This window comes from Solanum pennellii, chromosome 3, assembly GCF_001406875.1.
Source record: "Solanum pennellii chromosome 3, SPENNV200".
NCBI lineage: Eukaryota > Viridiplantae > Streptophyta > Magnoliopsida > Solanales > Solanaceae > Solanum > Solanum pennellii.
In genome coordinates, this window is record NC_028639.1 from 73,747,274 (window position 1) to 73,764,764 (window position 17,491).

At 26.8% G+C, this 17,491-nt stretch overlaps 1 protein-coding gene across 1 annotated transcript; it reads left to right on the forward strand.

The window, feature by feature from the left end:
- The first annotated feature begins 7,551 nt into the window (after positions 1-7,551).
- Positions 7,552-8,808, forward strand: LOC107012824. Its single transcript, XM_015212758.1, has one exon. It carries the CDS (start codon positions 7,778-7,780, stop codon positions 8,405-8,407), a length of 630 nt encoding a protein of 209 aa, XP_015068244.1. The 5' UTR covers positions 7,552-7,777; the 3' UTR covers positions 8,408-8,808.
- The last annotated feature ends 8,683 nt before the right edge of the window (positions 8,809-17,491 follow it).

The following is a 17,491-nucleotide window of genomic DNA, read 5'->3' on the forward strand; positions in this document are numbered from 1 at the left end:
TACGAGAATAAAAAAAATCAACTCGGAGAGCATATTTTTATAACTGTATAAACTAAAAAGTTATAAAGTCTATCATTAGCCAATAGAAGAAGAAGATCAACTTGGTTGACATGCTCACAAGTTTGCTTATTTCGACCATTCAATACAAGTTAGTATATTTTTTACCTACATTTTTTTCTTCCACTAGAAATAATACGTATACAATATTATTGAACTATCAATGTCACCCTAATATTCTCGTGATACTGTAGTTATCATGATATACATATACGTACTTATATCCTATCAATTAATGCTAGTGAAAATTTAAACTAACATGTATTTAAACCTCTACCTCTACTTTTTTTTTTTTGGTTAAAGCAAAAGGTGGTAGACTTTGGTTGTGGCTGAACTTAAATATTAATGTTTTGAGTATACATACACTTAAAATTTCTCATGGTTGATATATGTCCACACTTGAAAAATATCTATGATCATTTGGTTTCCTTCTATTCATGTGGAGGTGAATGCAAGAAAGAGCTTGTAAATATTATCATGTTAAGAAAATGACGATTGACAAGACTATTTTATCATATTATTTATGTTAATTGATGTTTAGTTTTGAGTCTTGAAAATAATGTTGGGGAATAGGTAATTAATACAAAGTCTAAAATGTAATATATGTATATTTTTTTTTGATATATAAACTATTTTGGAATAGTGCACAAAGTAAAAAGTAAACATAGAAAAACATTGTCTATTGATAGCATTTGAAGATCAAGTAGTAAAAATGACATGAAGGGGAAAATTACAGAAATGATATACTTTTAAGGCAATATTACAATCTATTCCTTAAAAATTTATAATTACAGAAATTTGTCAAACGGATATATTAATGGAGGGTTCGGATACAGTAATGGCCAAAAAAATCAAAACACTGATACATTAAATAGAGGGTCGGTTACATGCGCTAACACGTTAAAAAGAGGGTCAAATACATTAATAGAGGGTCGGATACATTAATGGAGGGTTCAAATAAATTAATGGCCAGAAAATCAAAGTGCTGATACATTAAAAAGAAGGCCGAATATATTAAAAAGAAATGTAATATATATATATATATATATATATTTTGATATATTAACTATTTTGGAATAGTGCACAAGTAAAGTGTAAACATAGAGAAATATTGTCTATTGATAGCATTTGAAGATCAAGTAGTAAAAATGTCATGAAGTCGATCCTATTTGGATTTCTCATGAGTTAATTTAGGTTAACATATGATTGAATAAGATGAGTTAAAATGGCTAAATCAATCAAAATTTGCTCATGTTAACGGGATCATATTTCCATGTGTGAATAATTATAGAAATCCTACTTTTTAGTTTACCTATTACCATTATTTCCTATAAGTTTTTTTTTAAGTCAAAAATGTCATTAATGTATGCGACCCTCAATTAATGTATTCGGCCTTCCTTTTAATGTATCAGCGCTTTGATTTTTTGGCCGTTAATTTATTCGAACCCTCCATTAATGTATCCGACCCTCTATTAATGTATTTGACCCTCTTTTTAATGTATCACTGTTTTGATTTTTTGGCTTTTAATGTATCCATTTGAGAAATTTATGTAATTATAACTTTTAAGGGATGGATTGTAATTTTGCCCATTTCGGTAATTTCCCTTTTTTGCATCTTTAAAAGTAACATATCTTAATCAAAGGTAAGAGGAAATTACACCATTAGTCACGGATTAAGGAACATAATTAGCAATTTAGCAAAACTTTTTGTAATAACAGAAAAAAAATAAAAAATATTAAGATAAACTTTCATCCACAAGTACTAACTGTACAAGAATCTTTCATGGGATTACTACAGAAAAATCTCATCTGCAAAAGGATAATCTTCTTGCAGTTATCTTTTCCCTCCGTCTCAAATTCACGTGACACACTTTTTTTATCTATCCAAAAGTTTTCACATTTTTATACTTCGAAAAAACTTAACTTTAAAATTTCTATTCTACTCTTAATAAAAACGATGCGATTAAAAACATGTGAAGCTTCTTTCTTAAAAATATTGTATCGACCAAGTCATATATCAAAATATAAATTGAGACGAAGAAAATACAAATATGAACATTTGTGCTACACAGCTATTGAATCAGAGAACACGTGAAATTTGCAAGAAAAAAAATCTTAAGTAGTGGGTTTCTTTTTTGAATTATAGCAGAAAAAAAGTGAGTCATCTAGTACAAACATAACAAGTACAGTCCAAATGCAAAGTACGTCTAATTAGGTAACTCAATTGATCAAATAAAAGACCCAGTTGCAAAATCTTTTTGCTTTTCAACTAAATTATTGCTACTATATTCAGTAATTTAATCACTTTGAAAAGTTTTAAAAGTGTATAGAGGCTTCAAAAAGTGTAAATAAAAGCATGAGAAGGGAAACTCCCTAAAGTTTAAAATAAGCAAATAAAAATTAAATAGTAAGCGCATGCTCGGCTTTTGGAGATATTTTTGGTTGTGTTATGATTTTTTATATATTTATTTAGTTGTAAACAGCTGTATTTTTTTTAATTAATTAAGAAAATGGATTAAATTAACTCCGGTGAAAAAAAAAAGTAAAAAGTAGAGAGTTGAAAAAGTAAAGAAGTTTTTGATTTTTCAAAGTTCAAACGTTCTCGATTTTGTGTATTTCAAAAGCTTTGTAGTACATTTAAGACACTCAAAATACACTTTAATTATTTCAGATGAGAAAACTTTATACTCATTGCACGCTCGTAATTTTACGTATCAAAATTTAAACTATAATAATTATCATTCTAAACTATTTAATAACATATATGTGATTATATGGAGATATAATTATTTATAATTATATAATTCTTTTTGTCCATATAGATACATATATACCTTTAAAATACACCATTACATAATGCTGAAAAAAAAATTCTTTCCAAAATTTAATATCGTAACAACAATTTTAATCAAAGTACCAATATATTTCCAACCTTCTGTCTTTTGGACTTGTCAAATTCTCAAAATACATTTTAATATTATTTCTATAACTTATTTTGACACTTTAAAATTAATATTGACTATGTGATGATTCTTCTCTCGTCAATATGATGAGTAAAAGTTAAAACTAATTATATTGACAACTTCACATATTTTTGGGACAAAGGGTGTTTACATATTTTTTTATAATTGGGTGGAAGGGGAACAAAAATAGAGAAAAATTATAAAATGTAAAATCGAATCTTCGTCAATAAAGATTAAGGATTAGAAATTTCTTATATTTTCCTTTTATGAAAAAAATAACAAAAGATAATATTAAACAATTGCTATATCAATATTTCAAATACACTTCTTTTTATTAAATGTTACTTCAGAAGTTTTTGACTTATAAATTACGGGGAAAAAAACAAATTAAAAAAAATCAATACATTAAGCACAATGATATATTTACATGTATATGCATCTTATCATAATCCTTAGTAAACATCACTCTTGGTTGGATGTAGTATTTGCCTAATTAACTAAATGAGTTCCTCGTGATGAATTTTGTGCTACATTATATAATTTCATATATTAACGTAAAGTATTTTAATTGTCAATCTCTTATAATGTGTATTTCTTTATTATGAATTTAGATAAAAATGAAAAATATTACGTGATACACAGCATAGAGGGAGGACGACATCGATTCTTGTAAATTTTAGAAAGTTATATATAATTTAAGGAGTAATTTCTTAATGAATTGAAATTGTTAGGATTTGTCTTTAACAACTCGAAAGTCAGAATCATTAATCTAAAATCGAACTTTACAAAATCATTCAATTGAGATTATTTATGTAGGATTTAAGTTGTAATTTTAGTGTATACCTTTGAAATTTTCATATTTAATTAGAACAGTGTAACATTCACACCTATTCCAGACAATAAAATGAAACGAAAAAGGATAAAAATCATTAAATATTAAACATAATTTAAGAAAAATAAAAATTTATATTACAAATATTATAAGATATAATAACTATAGTTTCGACAATTACACATCATAGCTATAGTTCAATTATTATAGAGACGGTGGTTTATCTATTTTCGCTCGTTTGTGTTTTTCGCATGCAAATATACAAATAGGGTAAATATATAAAATTTTGTATTTACATATTTAGAATATTTTTAAATACTCCGTTTATGTATTTCTTCCAATATACAAACAAGGTAAGGAATGAATTTTACATCAATCAAATATACATAGCTAGTAAACATATACAAATTTCTGAACTTATACTGTTAGGAACCATCAAATAGTTATCCAAATTCTAAGTTAGCGTTTGACATAGATTTCTAAATATTCTTAGCAAATATTATTTGAGTGAAAATTTGGGTGAAATTTTACTAAGTATTTGGCCATAGTATTGGAAAAATGTATTTCACCTTTTTAGAAAAATATGATTTATACCAATAAGTTTTGAAAACTATCAAAATAACTATAAATTTGTATTACAAGTCAATTGGATGTTTGTTGCAACAATAACAAATAGTGTCTGTGACACTAGAGCAATGTGATAGTTGAAGTGAGTACAACAAGTATCATTCCATAAATCGTGAGGTAGACAAAGCACGTGACTTTGTTACCTTGAGCCAATTTTTCATCAACAACCATTCATCATTTAATATTCACTAAATATTTCATCACCACTTAATTGTTCAAGTAAAAAATTATGTAATACAACGCAAACAACTATTATAAAGGGTGTTTTTGTAAAAGATAAAAGTTTGCGGTAAAATTTCAATTTTCAAAAAATTCCAAATAATGAGATTTGGCCCAAGTACTAGAAAAAATTAGTATTTGAAAATTTGAGATATTTGCCAAATAATGGCAAATTGTATGGATAAACATCATTTGCCAAATTTTTTCCCAAATATTATTTGAGAAATCTATGACCAAACGAGTCCTAAATTTATAGTAAAAATCTGACAAATTATATAAGTTAAATAAATAACAAAAATTAAAAAAAATTGTAGCTACAAATTATAAATTTCTTAAACTATAACTATAATATCTAATATATGTGAAATTACATTAACTATTTTGCATAATTATGATTTTAATGATTTCCTTCACAAAAAGATAATTTGGACAAAAAAAGAGGGTTTTCTTGTGTTAGGTAAATTAGGAAAGAGATTCTTTCCTTTCTCTGACAGGAAAGTCCACGTGTTTTGGGAAAACCTCTCTTCCTAAGAAATCTGTTTTTTTTTTTTTTTAATTTTCTCAAACGGCTCAAAGTTGTAATACAATTTTTTTTAGGGTTTTGGAAACTAGACGACAATGAGAAAAGACAAGTTTATCCAAATACTATATTTAAATTCTTTATTCTCTTTTTCTGCTTAACAAAATCAATTTCAGATTACCTTTTAATGTGTACTTATAAATATCATACGGAAAATATCCAACTTGTACCAACTGTACGGCTAATTTAATTAACATTTAGGTTTATCTTTATTATCAACCTATTATTAAATAAATTCTCATCACTTGAGATACATACTACGTGATGAACTGATGATAATTAATAAAACCAAATCTGTAATTTGAAAAAATGGAAGTACGTTATAAAATAACTTATTTATTGATTATATTGCTCTTCAAGAAATACTAATATATTTATTAGGATAAAAATGTTCTTTTCATCTATTAAACATAAATATAAACATTTACAAATCAAACTACAAGAACACTAAATTTTTATTTTAATATTTTAACTTGTTAATCTTTTGTCAAGTGGAGTAATTTATGTCACTCAATTTATGCACAAAATTTCATGTATTGCGTTTGACAAATCACAAAAGACAAACATGATAATTTATCTTGTTATTATATGCCTGAAAAAAATCCCCTCTTTGGCTTTTTGGCTGAGAAATGTTTATTGAAGGAAAATGTTAACTGCTTAAATAAGAAAATTTGAGTTTATCTTTGTATTAGGAGTTTTTCATTTCATATTATGTAAAGTATTCAAAGGTGTAAGTCTTTGACATGTGAAGTTTTGAAAGACCATCAAATTTGTAAAATGAATTTAAAGTTTCTAAATTGTTAAGCATTATAACTTATTATAACTTATAATAGTCTAATATAATATATGTTTGCTTTTTTTGTCTCACATTATTTATACAAGTGAAATTTTGATATCAATCAAAATTATCAAAATTTTAATATATTATCTTTTATAAATATTTAAAGTTATTTATTATTATGATTAGTTATTTTATAGTATCACACATCACATATTAAAACAAAAAATAAAAAAAATAAACCGAAACAAAAAAACACTAATAAATAGAAGGAAATTGAAGCATAAGGGTAAATAAGTTAATGGACCAAGTAACTTTAAGTTCCTCTATTCACTCTTCTGTTATAATAAAATTAAAAATTATAAAACATAAATATGACACGCCTTAAGTAACCTACAGAAAAGTATAGGCTAAAGGGCAAATTGGTCAACATCTTATTAAGTTATATCATGTATGGGAGCTACCTCAAGCCCAAATTCCTCTATGGCTTTTAAAGTCCGAAAATGCCCTTTTGACTCGAGGCTCCTCTGTTTTTTCTCTTTTATTAGATAGTATATAGTAATAGTAAAGTAATAAAAAGTTATCATATATTTTTAATAGCTTCATAGTTTTTATAATTTAATTATATTTCCCCATACCAAAATTAATAAGTTCAAATAATGAAATCATTCATCTTCCAGTTTCAGCTTAATACAGTTAATACTAGTACTATTATTACTTAGAGAAAATATTGCAAAACAAAATAAGTCGATTAAATGAGGAAGGAACATTTATATTTTTCTATTCCAAAAGTAGAGAAAGTGTGACAATTATAATCGGAGTAAATATAGTAATTTAATCATTATCATATACTTAAGGACTTAAAACTCTTCTTAAATAAGTCCATGACCAGTCACTACTTCCAACAATAATAATTGAGCTAATTAAATATTGAATATATATTGTGGACCGCCTCAATGTGTCACTTTAACTTAACAATAAAGCACACAGAATTCCTATCACAAATAAATTAGTACTCTATCGGAGTTTGTGTGTTTGTAAACTACGTAAAAAGATATTATAAATTTTAATAATTGATAATTAAAACTAAATAAATATATATTTAAAGTAAAATATAGATTAATTTGAATTTTGAAATTCCAAAATGATATATAAAATAAAGTCAATTTCTTAAGAACTTCATAAATTTGTTGATGTTTCTAAAAATATTGAATTATAAGGTTAAAATGATAAAAACAATATTACATTTATCTTAGTTTCTTAATTATGAATAATACAGAGGAGTATTAACTTTTTTTTTAAAAAATTAATATGGTTATTAATAGGAGTGTTTCACTCTCGATCAGACATCTTGAATTTGAGTTAGAACATAAAGAAAATTATGTTGAAAGTGTCACTATCAAATAATCACTTATAATATAAAATTTAAATTTAATCGAAGCTCTTACGTGGGCTCCAGACACCAAGCGGAAAATAAATAATAGAAACCCTTAAAAAGAAATTTAAGTACTTCAGTGCGTCGTGTTCCTCTACGGAAGCACACTATAAATACCCCTTCATACGTTCACACTTTTTCCATTCCAACAAATCAAAAAACATTTCTTCTCTCATATAATTTCCTTCTCTTTCAAAAGATCTAATCACAAATTCCATCTTTCTCGATTAGAAACCAAATCAAACAATTCTCGAATAAATAAGAATTTAGTTGAGAAGAAAAAAAAATGGAGCAAAATTTGCCAGTTATAGCAAAGAAATTCTGGAACATAGTGCGAATAGCTTTCTTCATGTTGAGAAAAGGAATCTCAAAGAGAAAATTCATGCTCGATTTCAACTTACTCATGAAGCGTGGAAAAATCGCTAGTAAAGCCGCATTTCATAATCTCATGTTTCACCACGCGCACCAATTCTCTTCATCGTCTTCATCATCAGCTTCTTCTTCAACTCCTGAGTCCGTGTGTGCACGCGCTCCATCCAGCGAGTACGAATTCAGTTGCATTAACAGCCCAGCGTACCCAGCTTTTCACCTTCCGTTCAACTTCAACAAGCGCGGCAAGCACCACGCTCATCTCTTTCCGTGCGCACACGCTCCGGCCACCGCAGACGACGACGTTGTTGTGATGAATGCTGCTATGATGAAGGCTTTGGAAATGATTCAGAGTGCTAATGCGTCGCCGGCGAATAATCTGCCTGGATTCGGAAGGACTCCGACGGTGAGGCAGTTGAGGATTACCGACTCGCCGTTTCCGCTGAAAGATGTTGAAGAAGATAGTCAAGTTGATGAAGCTGCTGAGAAATTTATTTCGAAATTCTATAGGGATTTGATGAGGCAATCTTCCCCTGGTGGTGCTTAAGCGCGAGCTCTCTCTGATCTCTGGTTGCTAGTATATAAATATATATATTTCTATTGGGAATTTTATGCATATGGCGGATATCGTGGCCGATGCAATAACAACAATGACGCTGGAACTATCAGCTGAAAGTTTCAGTGTTGTAAATTGGACGAAGAAGATTGGGAGCTATGAAGAATGTATATGCTTTTATTGCATGTATAAATTTCTGCTTTCATGGGAGTTTTTGGTTTTGTTTTTTTTCACTTTGGGATATTATTCAAACAAAAAAAAAATGTAGTCCAAATATAGTATATAGTTGCGATGAAATTTTGCCATTATTTTTAAAAAAAATTGTAACGCAATGAAATGCAATGTTCACATGTTTTAAATTACTCAAAGTTTGAATACAATAATTTCCTGTAGCTTGATCTTTGTTCAGATGTGATTTATTTACTTGATGTTTACAACACAGTTCGAGTGGAGTAGTTTTTTTTTTTTTTTTGAACTCATGGAATGTTGAGGTATCATTTTATTTTTGATATTTTTGATGTATGAAATAGCTTAAATTTAGATTGTACATGTCAAATTTTAAAGCGTTATCAATAAAATTTTGTCATACATAAAATTTAAATTCAAGCGTCAAATCTTTATTACGGTGGTATGTCAACGGGAATTAATGCCCCCAACGGAGACAATATGGAGTGGAATTGATGGATGTGATTCCACTAACTACAAAAGCAAATCTGCTATGAACATATATTAAACTAATATTACCACTTTATTTTGTTAATGTAACTTGTTGCTTTTTAAGGTGGGTGTTTACCTGGAAACTTTCTTTGGCAAACACATCTAAAGGCAGGTTGATTTCAATAGTGGTAATTGCTTCTTTTAAGACCAAAAAATTAAATAAAAGATCGAGAGGAAGTGTGATATACAAAATATTTTTTTATGACTTATTGCAATTTGAATAAAAAATACAATCTTGCAAAGATTTCTTAAATTATATTTAATGATTTATCCTAGGTAGGAGAAGAATATCATAATGAATCATAAAATCGATACTCCTGTGTTTATTACTAAAATAAATATCTATTAATATATTTGAATTGTATAAAAAAGAATTCTTTATTTTAACATTTTTGTCCAGTTAATATCTCAGAAAGTCACTCAATTTTGAGTTATTCACTTACAAAGTCAGCCAACTTTGTTTTACAACTGAAAAGTCACTCAATTATTGGTGTTTCACTTTAAAAGTCACTCAACTATTTATATTTTACTTAGAAAATCACTTAATAAATTTAAATAATTTTTAATTAAATTTGTAATAATACAAAAATAATTAAACTGTTTTAAAAAAAATAAGATGCGTATTTTAATTATTTTATCCAAGTTTGTTGAAATATAGTTTTTGTTTTTACCTTTTCTTAAAAAAATTAAAATAGTAGAAGATTGTAATTGTCCCTTTTTTTATTACTTATAATCAATTCCAACCTTTCCTTTTGATAATTTTTTAGCAATTTAATTCTAGTTTTACAATTACTGGAACGAAAAAGTATTTATTTTTGGGGGTCAGTTACTAATCTACGATTTCTTTTAGAAAAATTATAATTAAAATAATTAGAGTAGATCAATAAGATAATTAAAATTGATATCTTACTATTTTTTTAAAGAATAGTTTATGATAAACTCAATGATTTTTTAAAAAAATTTAATTGAGTGACTTTCTAAGTGAAACATTAATAGTTGAGTGACTTTTGAGTTATAAACAAAGTTAAGTGATTTTCTAAGTAAACAATTCAAAGTTGCGTTATTTTATGAGTGAACCACTCAAAGTTGAGTGATCCTCTGAGATATTAACTCTTTATTTGTCTTACTTTACTTTTTTTTATATACTAAAAAAAATATATCTATTTCATGTGGCATGAAATGTTTTATGTCATAAAATTAAATGACAGTTTGATTTATTTAGTTTAAAATCATAATTTTCAGAAAGTCTTTTTATTTTTACAAATTTCATATTAAATTAAAATAAGATAAACAAATTAAATCAGTATATGAAGACTTCGCAATGACACTTTAACTTAATGATGAATTGCTAATAATTAAATAGATTGTGATCTATGGTGGATATGATCTTAAAGCCTAAATGTCGCAGGCAAGATATATTGTTCGTTAAAGTTTCAAACTTTAGATGTAATTAGTGGTGAAAGTAGATCAATAATTAATATTGAGAGACACTTGTCATATATTAGACTTGCTTGTAAAATCTTTTATTACATGCTTAACATGTCATTTCACTATATTTCACTTCAATGCCGTTGCTTTAATTAGTGAAAAAAACAACTTTAATTTGGTTCCATTTTGTGTAAGTGATAAATAAATTAAAGTAATTGTTAGAAATAAAATAAAATAAAGAAAGTAAGCGCATATATATAAGTTATAACAAATTACAAGAAAGATTAGTTTCTGAAGCTAAACATGAAAGCTCTCCAAAAATTTTAAAAAATTGAAAAAAATGATGATGATGTGCTTACTAAAAAATATATTATGTTATGATTGATTATATTTTGAATAAATTAAAATAACTCAACGTTACAAGGATTTCTAATAAAATAACCAAAAAGAAAGATTATATGACTAAAAAGGTATTTGTAGGTCATAAAATTGGTACCCCTTCTAATTACAAATGTAAAAGCTCGATTGGATTATCTTAAAAGTTGATCAAATCTATTTTTAAGTCAGTTTTTGATTTCTGAAAGTGTTTGACAAATATAAAAAATAACTTAAAATAAGTTAGAAAGTGTTTGACAAGGTAAAAAATAACTTAAAATAAGTCAGAAATCAAAAATAGATCTCTCCTTACTTTTTATTTCTTGATTTAAAATCATTTCAGTTTGACTTTTTATATTAACTTAATAGTTACATTTGGATTGAACAATTAAGATGGTCTAATCATCGGATTGAACAACTAAGATGGTCTAATCAAGCTTTTAGTGAAACTTGTAGTTTAACGAAAATTTTGGGTTCATTTTTTTATGAGGTAAAAAAATTCTCACAAAATTAGTTTATCAGTTATATGAGTAATATAATGAAAACATTTGTAATCGTTAAGATTCTTATAGTAAAGATAAAACAAATCGCAATTAATTAATTAGATTGTGATCTCCATGATCTTTTGCAAGTTCTAGCTAAATTACTAAATATTGTAGGTAAGGTAAGGTAGGTCGATAAGTTTTCTTCAAATGCCAGTTATTTCGTATCATTTAATATTTAAAATAAAACATTATGATTATTTTACTAGAGACTAATATAAATAAGAGAAGCTTGGAATGTTAAAAATTTTGGCTTTATAAATTAATTTCAAATATAAAAAAATTCTATTTCATGGTCCATACCTCCTTTAAACTTATAAATACTATAGTTACCCACTCGAACTTACGCACATAATTTTAAATTTATTATATCATCACAAATATCCAAAATAAAAAATTGGTAAAAAAATAACATGCAATCAATATGTGCCTCTTTAAAAGGCAAACATTATTACTACCATATCTTTTAGTACATTAAAAATTAGGTGAACCATTATATATAAAAATTGTAGGTCAATGAGTTTTCTTTTAAATGACCAATATTGTATCATTTAATGTTTGAAGTAAAACAGAATGATCATTTTACCAGAGACTAGTGTAGCTAAAAATAGGAGAAATCTCGAATGTTCATAATTTAACTTAAGATGTTAGTTTCGGATGTATATAAGAACTCTATTTCACGATTCATATCTCCTTTGAACTTGTAAATACCTATAATTATCCATTCGAACTACCACACATAATTCATTAAACCATCACAAATATCCACAAAAAATATTGGTCAAGAAACAACATGCAATTAATGTGTGTCTATTTAAAAGCCAAACAATGTATACGACGATATCTTTTAGTATGTAATGCATTAGGTGAGCCATTACATATGAAAATTGTAGGTCAATGAGTTTTCTTTACAATGTCACCAATTTTGTATCATTTAATGTTTAAAGTAAAGCATCATGATTATTTTATTAGAAACTAGTGTAGTTATAAATAAGAGAAACTTTGAATGTTCAAAATTTTGGCTTTATAAGTTAGTTTTGGGTATAGAAAAACTCTATTTCACGGTCCATACCTCCTTTGATTTTATAAATACATATAATTATCACTCGAACTAACACACATAATTTATTAAATCATCACAAATATCCACAAAAAATTTTGGTCAAAAAATAACATGCAATCAATGTGTGTCTCTTTGCAAGGCAAACAATGTATTTAAAGTAATTCAACATGACCATTTTTACCAGAGCCTAGTGTAGTTGAAAATAAGAGAATTTTCAAACGTTTATAATTTTACTCAAGATGTTAGTTTAGGATATGGAAAAACTCTATTTCATGGTCATACCTCGTATGAACTTATAAATATCTATAATTACCCACTCGAATTGACACACATAATTTATTATATCATCACAAATATCCAAAAAAAAAGTCAAAAATAACATGCAATCAATGTGTGCCTCTCTAAAAGGCAAACAATGTATACTATCATATCTTTTAATACGTAATGAATTATGTGAACCATTACTTATAAAGATTGTAGGACAATGAGTTTTCTTTCAAATAACATCAATTTTGTATCATTTAATGTTTAAAGTAAAACACCATGGCCATTTATCAAAGACTAGTGTAGTTGTAAATAAGGGAATATTCATAATCTTGGCTTGAGATGTTTATTTCGCGTATATAAAAACTCTATTTCACGGTCATACTTTATTTGAACTTATAAATACTCATAATTACCCATTCAAACTAACACACAATTTATTAAATCGATCATCATAAACACTCACAAAAAATTTTGATAAAAAAACTACATGCATTCAATGTGTGCCTCTCTTGAAGGCAAACAATGTATACTACCATATCTTTTAGTACGTAATAAATTAAGTGAGCCATCACATATAAAAATAGTAGTTCAATGAGTTTTCTTACAAATGCCACCAATTTTGTATCATTTAATATATAAAGTAAAACATTATGACAATTTTAACAAAGACTAGTGTAGTTGTAAATAAGAGAAAGTTCGAAGTCTCATAACTTTGGCTTTAAATGTTTGTTTCGCGTATAGAATAACTCTATTTCTCGATCCATACCTCATTTGAACTTACACTACATAAAAATGATCATTATCAACAATTAATTCTTAATTGCTGCTAAATATGTATTTTTAGCGGCAATTGACTCTCTTTGTATATGTCCCTAAAATATTTAGCGACATTAGTTCTAGTGACACTTAAGTAATGCCGGTAAAGACTTTAGCATCATTTATTAATATTTATATTTATTACCGCTAAAAGCTATTTTTGTTGTAGGTTTATCCATTCAAACTAACACACATAATTTATTAAATCATCACAAACTCCTACAAAATATTTCGATTAAAAACTACATGCATTCGATGTTTGCTTCTCTTGAAGGCAAACAACGTATGCTACCATATCTTTTAGTACGTAATGAATTAGGTGAGCTATGACGTATGAATATTGTAGGTCCATGAGTTTTCTTTCAAATGACACCAATTTCGTATCATTTAATGTTTCAAGAGAAGCTATGGTAGCATACATTGTTTGCAAATTATTTTATTAAGTGTAAAAAAAGAAATTTTATAGTTTAATTGTTATGTACTTAATATAAAAATATGTCATTCTTTTTGAAACGGACAAAAAAAAAGCAAGTCACATAAATATTAAAACAAAGAATGTATTACTTTTTTTCAAGTTTTTATGTTTTTTCTTTATAAAATATATTCACTTTTAGTTTGAAAATAGCATGTATAAAAAATTTTAAACATCCTTTTATTTTTTCTATTTTAATTTATAAGTGCGCATAATAAATCATTTTCCCGATGGTTATATTGATCAATTTGTGCATTTGACACATTAATGCGCCTACTCTTCGATAATCATTTTATATATTCCACAGTAAATTTGTTCATAATGACATCATCAATTGTCATAAGTCAAAATATTAATATTTGAATTGACGACAATATTTGTAGTTTTTGGTTGAATTTTGAAAAAGTGTTCCACAGAAGAAGAAAAAACAGAACTTTATGTGCCCGGAACGCAATTTTGAAAAGAGAGAAAAAGATACGAGCTTTAATATTTTTCGTCTTTTAAGGATTTACGTGTAAATCTAAAAAGAAGTCGTTTTAAAATACTTATCACATTTTATTTATCAAGAATAGTGCTAAATAACCAATATAAAGTAAAAAATTTTAATTTATTATGCGATTTAATTTCTTTACGTGGACACGTGTCTAATAATGTTACTTAAACACTACGATTTATAAAGAGAATGATAGAGTTAATTAAATTGGATAAACTCAACGACATATTACAATCATGTCAAAAGGGTTTTAATCATTGACCCCATGGTTAATTTTTTTTAAAAAAAAATTTGCCATTATGGTATGAAGCTAGCTATAGCTAGTGAGTATAAAGGCAAGTGGATAGCCTATAGTATCAAATTTCTTTGTGTTATGTCAATTTAGTAACTTTATAAATTAAAGTTATTATACGTTTCGTTTACTCATTCAAAACTTTGACATTTCTTGTCGTGTTAATAATTGGAATTCTCTGGAAAAAATTCAAAACCAGCTAACACATTCTATATATTAAATTTATATCTTAAAGGCGAAGTTATCAAATAATGCCACGTAACTTATTTTAAAACAGAGAAAATCATATTGATTATGCAAAATTTATTAACGTAATGATTAGGGAACGCTTTTGTCATGTTTCAACTAATCACTGTGACACTAATTAAGCAAAATTATTAGTCGAAGTTTAACAAATAAAGTAAACTACTCCCTGTTTAAAAGAAAAATGGATCTACTTTGACTTAATATAGAGTTTAAAAAAATAAATAAAAAATTTAATTTTATAATTCTAAATTAAAGTTATGTTAAATGTATCAAAATATCTTTCAAATTTGTCTAATTTAAAATATATTAGGTGAAAAATAGTTCATTTAGTTATACGTACATTTTGAATAAAAGTTTTTAAAGATTAGTGCAATATTAACTATTAAGTCAGGCCGAGTAAAATGAAATAGAGAAAATAACCTATTTTCGAATAGAGATATTTATTCCTCCTGTAGATATAAATAGCGGAACACCACAGTGAAGTAAAAGAAGGTGCATGGCATGCATGAATACATTACTTTTTTTTTTCAAGGAAACGAGGTGCATGATATTGACTTTTTTTCAATTTCCCCAAATTGGTAAAAAAAAACATTCAAGGACCAAAAACCCACCAATTTCAGCTGGTGGGTAATTAATTGATTTATTTTTTATAATTTTATAAATGTGTATTACCACAAAACCTACACCAATGCAATGGTTTTTGAGCAAAAGAAAATGATATTTTCGAATAGGCATAATACGATTCTTAACTTAGTTTTTACAGATGCAAAAAATATTGAGAAAATTACGCAATAAAGCAAACTTATACTATTTAATTATTATTCATAGCTATTCTTTGATATAAACTCCACTTGCGACTAACATTATACATTAATTACGTGGGCTGACTTTGAATTTGTATAATTAGTCATGTTTGTATATGTATAATTCGCCATAATATATAAATACATATGTATAATATACAATTATTTAACCTATATACATATACAATTCACCTCTCTCCCACTTTCTGTCCTCTCTCGCTCGCCTCTCTCCTCCCTCTCCCAATCTCGCTTGCCCTATATACATATACAATTCATCTCTCTCCCACTCTCTTTCATCTCTCTCCCACTCTCTTTCATCTCTCGCTCATTTCTCTCCTACCTCTCTCAATCTCTATTGCCATATATACAAATACATATGTATAATATACAATTATCTAAGCAATATACATATACAATTCACCTTTCTCCCACTCTTTTCCCCCTCTCTCTCTCGCCTCTCTCCTCTCTCTCTTAGTCTCGCTCGCCTCTCTCCTCCATATAACATGTAGCTACAAATTGTAATTATCAAACTATAGCTATGGAGAGTAATTAATTATTTTTAAGTGGCTATATGTAAAAGTTTCTCAAATATTTAATTTTGTATAAATTGAATAAGTAGACACATGTGTCCTACATGACATAATACACGTAGACACAAAATTGTCATGTATGGTGCCATGTAGGACGAATGTATCTATTTGTTCAATTTTATACAAGTTTAAGTGTTGCACACCTAAAGTTAAACGTCATAGTTGTCAGCTGACGCCGAGTTAAGTGTCATGTTAATGTATTATGTCTTTCAAATATTTTGCTTGTTATTTTCAGATGTTTGATATATAAAAATAAACTTTTTTTTTATTTGGAAAAAGACACTCCATCTATCCACTTTGATTGTCATGATGCCTTTTTTAAAAGTCAATTCGACTAATTTTCAAGGTTAAATTATATTACATTTATTTGATATTTTAAATTAAAAAATTAGATATTCAAAAACTATACTAAATGTACTATAAATTGCAATTTTTTGTATCTATATGATGAAAGATACTACATTGTAAGATGTTAGTTAAAGTTCTTACAATTTAACTTTAAAAAAGAAAACCATAACAATTAAAGGCAAACACAGCGAATATAAAACTAAAATTAAAATTGTCATAAAAGAATGAATATAGTTATAAGATCAAGGTAGGGAAGGTGGCTTTAGTAAAAGTTACACTACCTAAAGCTTTTTGATTTTATTGCTAAGACTTGCCCACAGCTACCCACCACCTTTTTATAAAGTTGACAAGTTGTGGTCTTAAAAACAAAAACAAACAAACTAGGTTTTCTATTGTGACCCATTCAATTTATGTTCTTACATGACAAAACACCAAAGTCAAAAGTTCTTTTTTTTTTTTTTTGAATTTACAATCAACAGTCTAATTATATCAACTTGAGAAAAGAGATTTGATATTTGAAGAACACATTAAGTACCTGAATACATGTTGCCAATAATTGCATTGAATAATCAATTTTACAACTTTTCGTGATCAATTGGGTAGAAATAACTCAATTAATCGCT

Coding starts and splice junctions, on each gene's coding strand:
- LOC107012824 (XM_015212758.1), top strand. CDS start 7,778: ATGGAGCAAAATTTGCCAGTTATAGCAAAGAAATTCTGGAACATAGTG.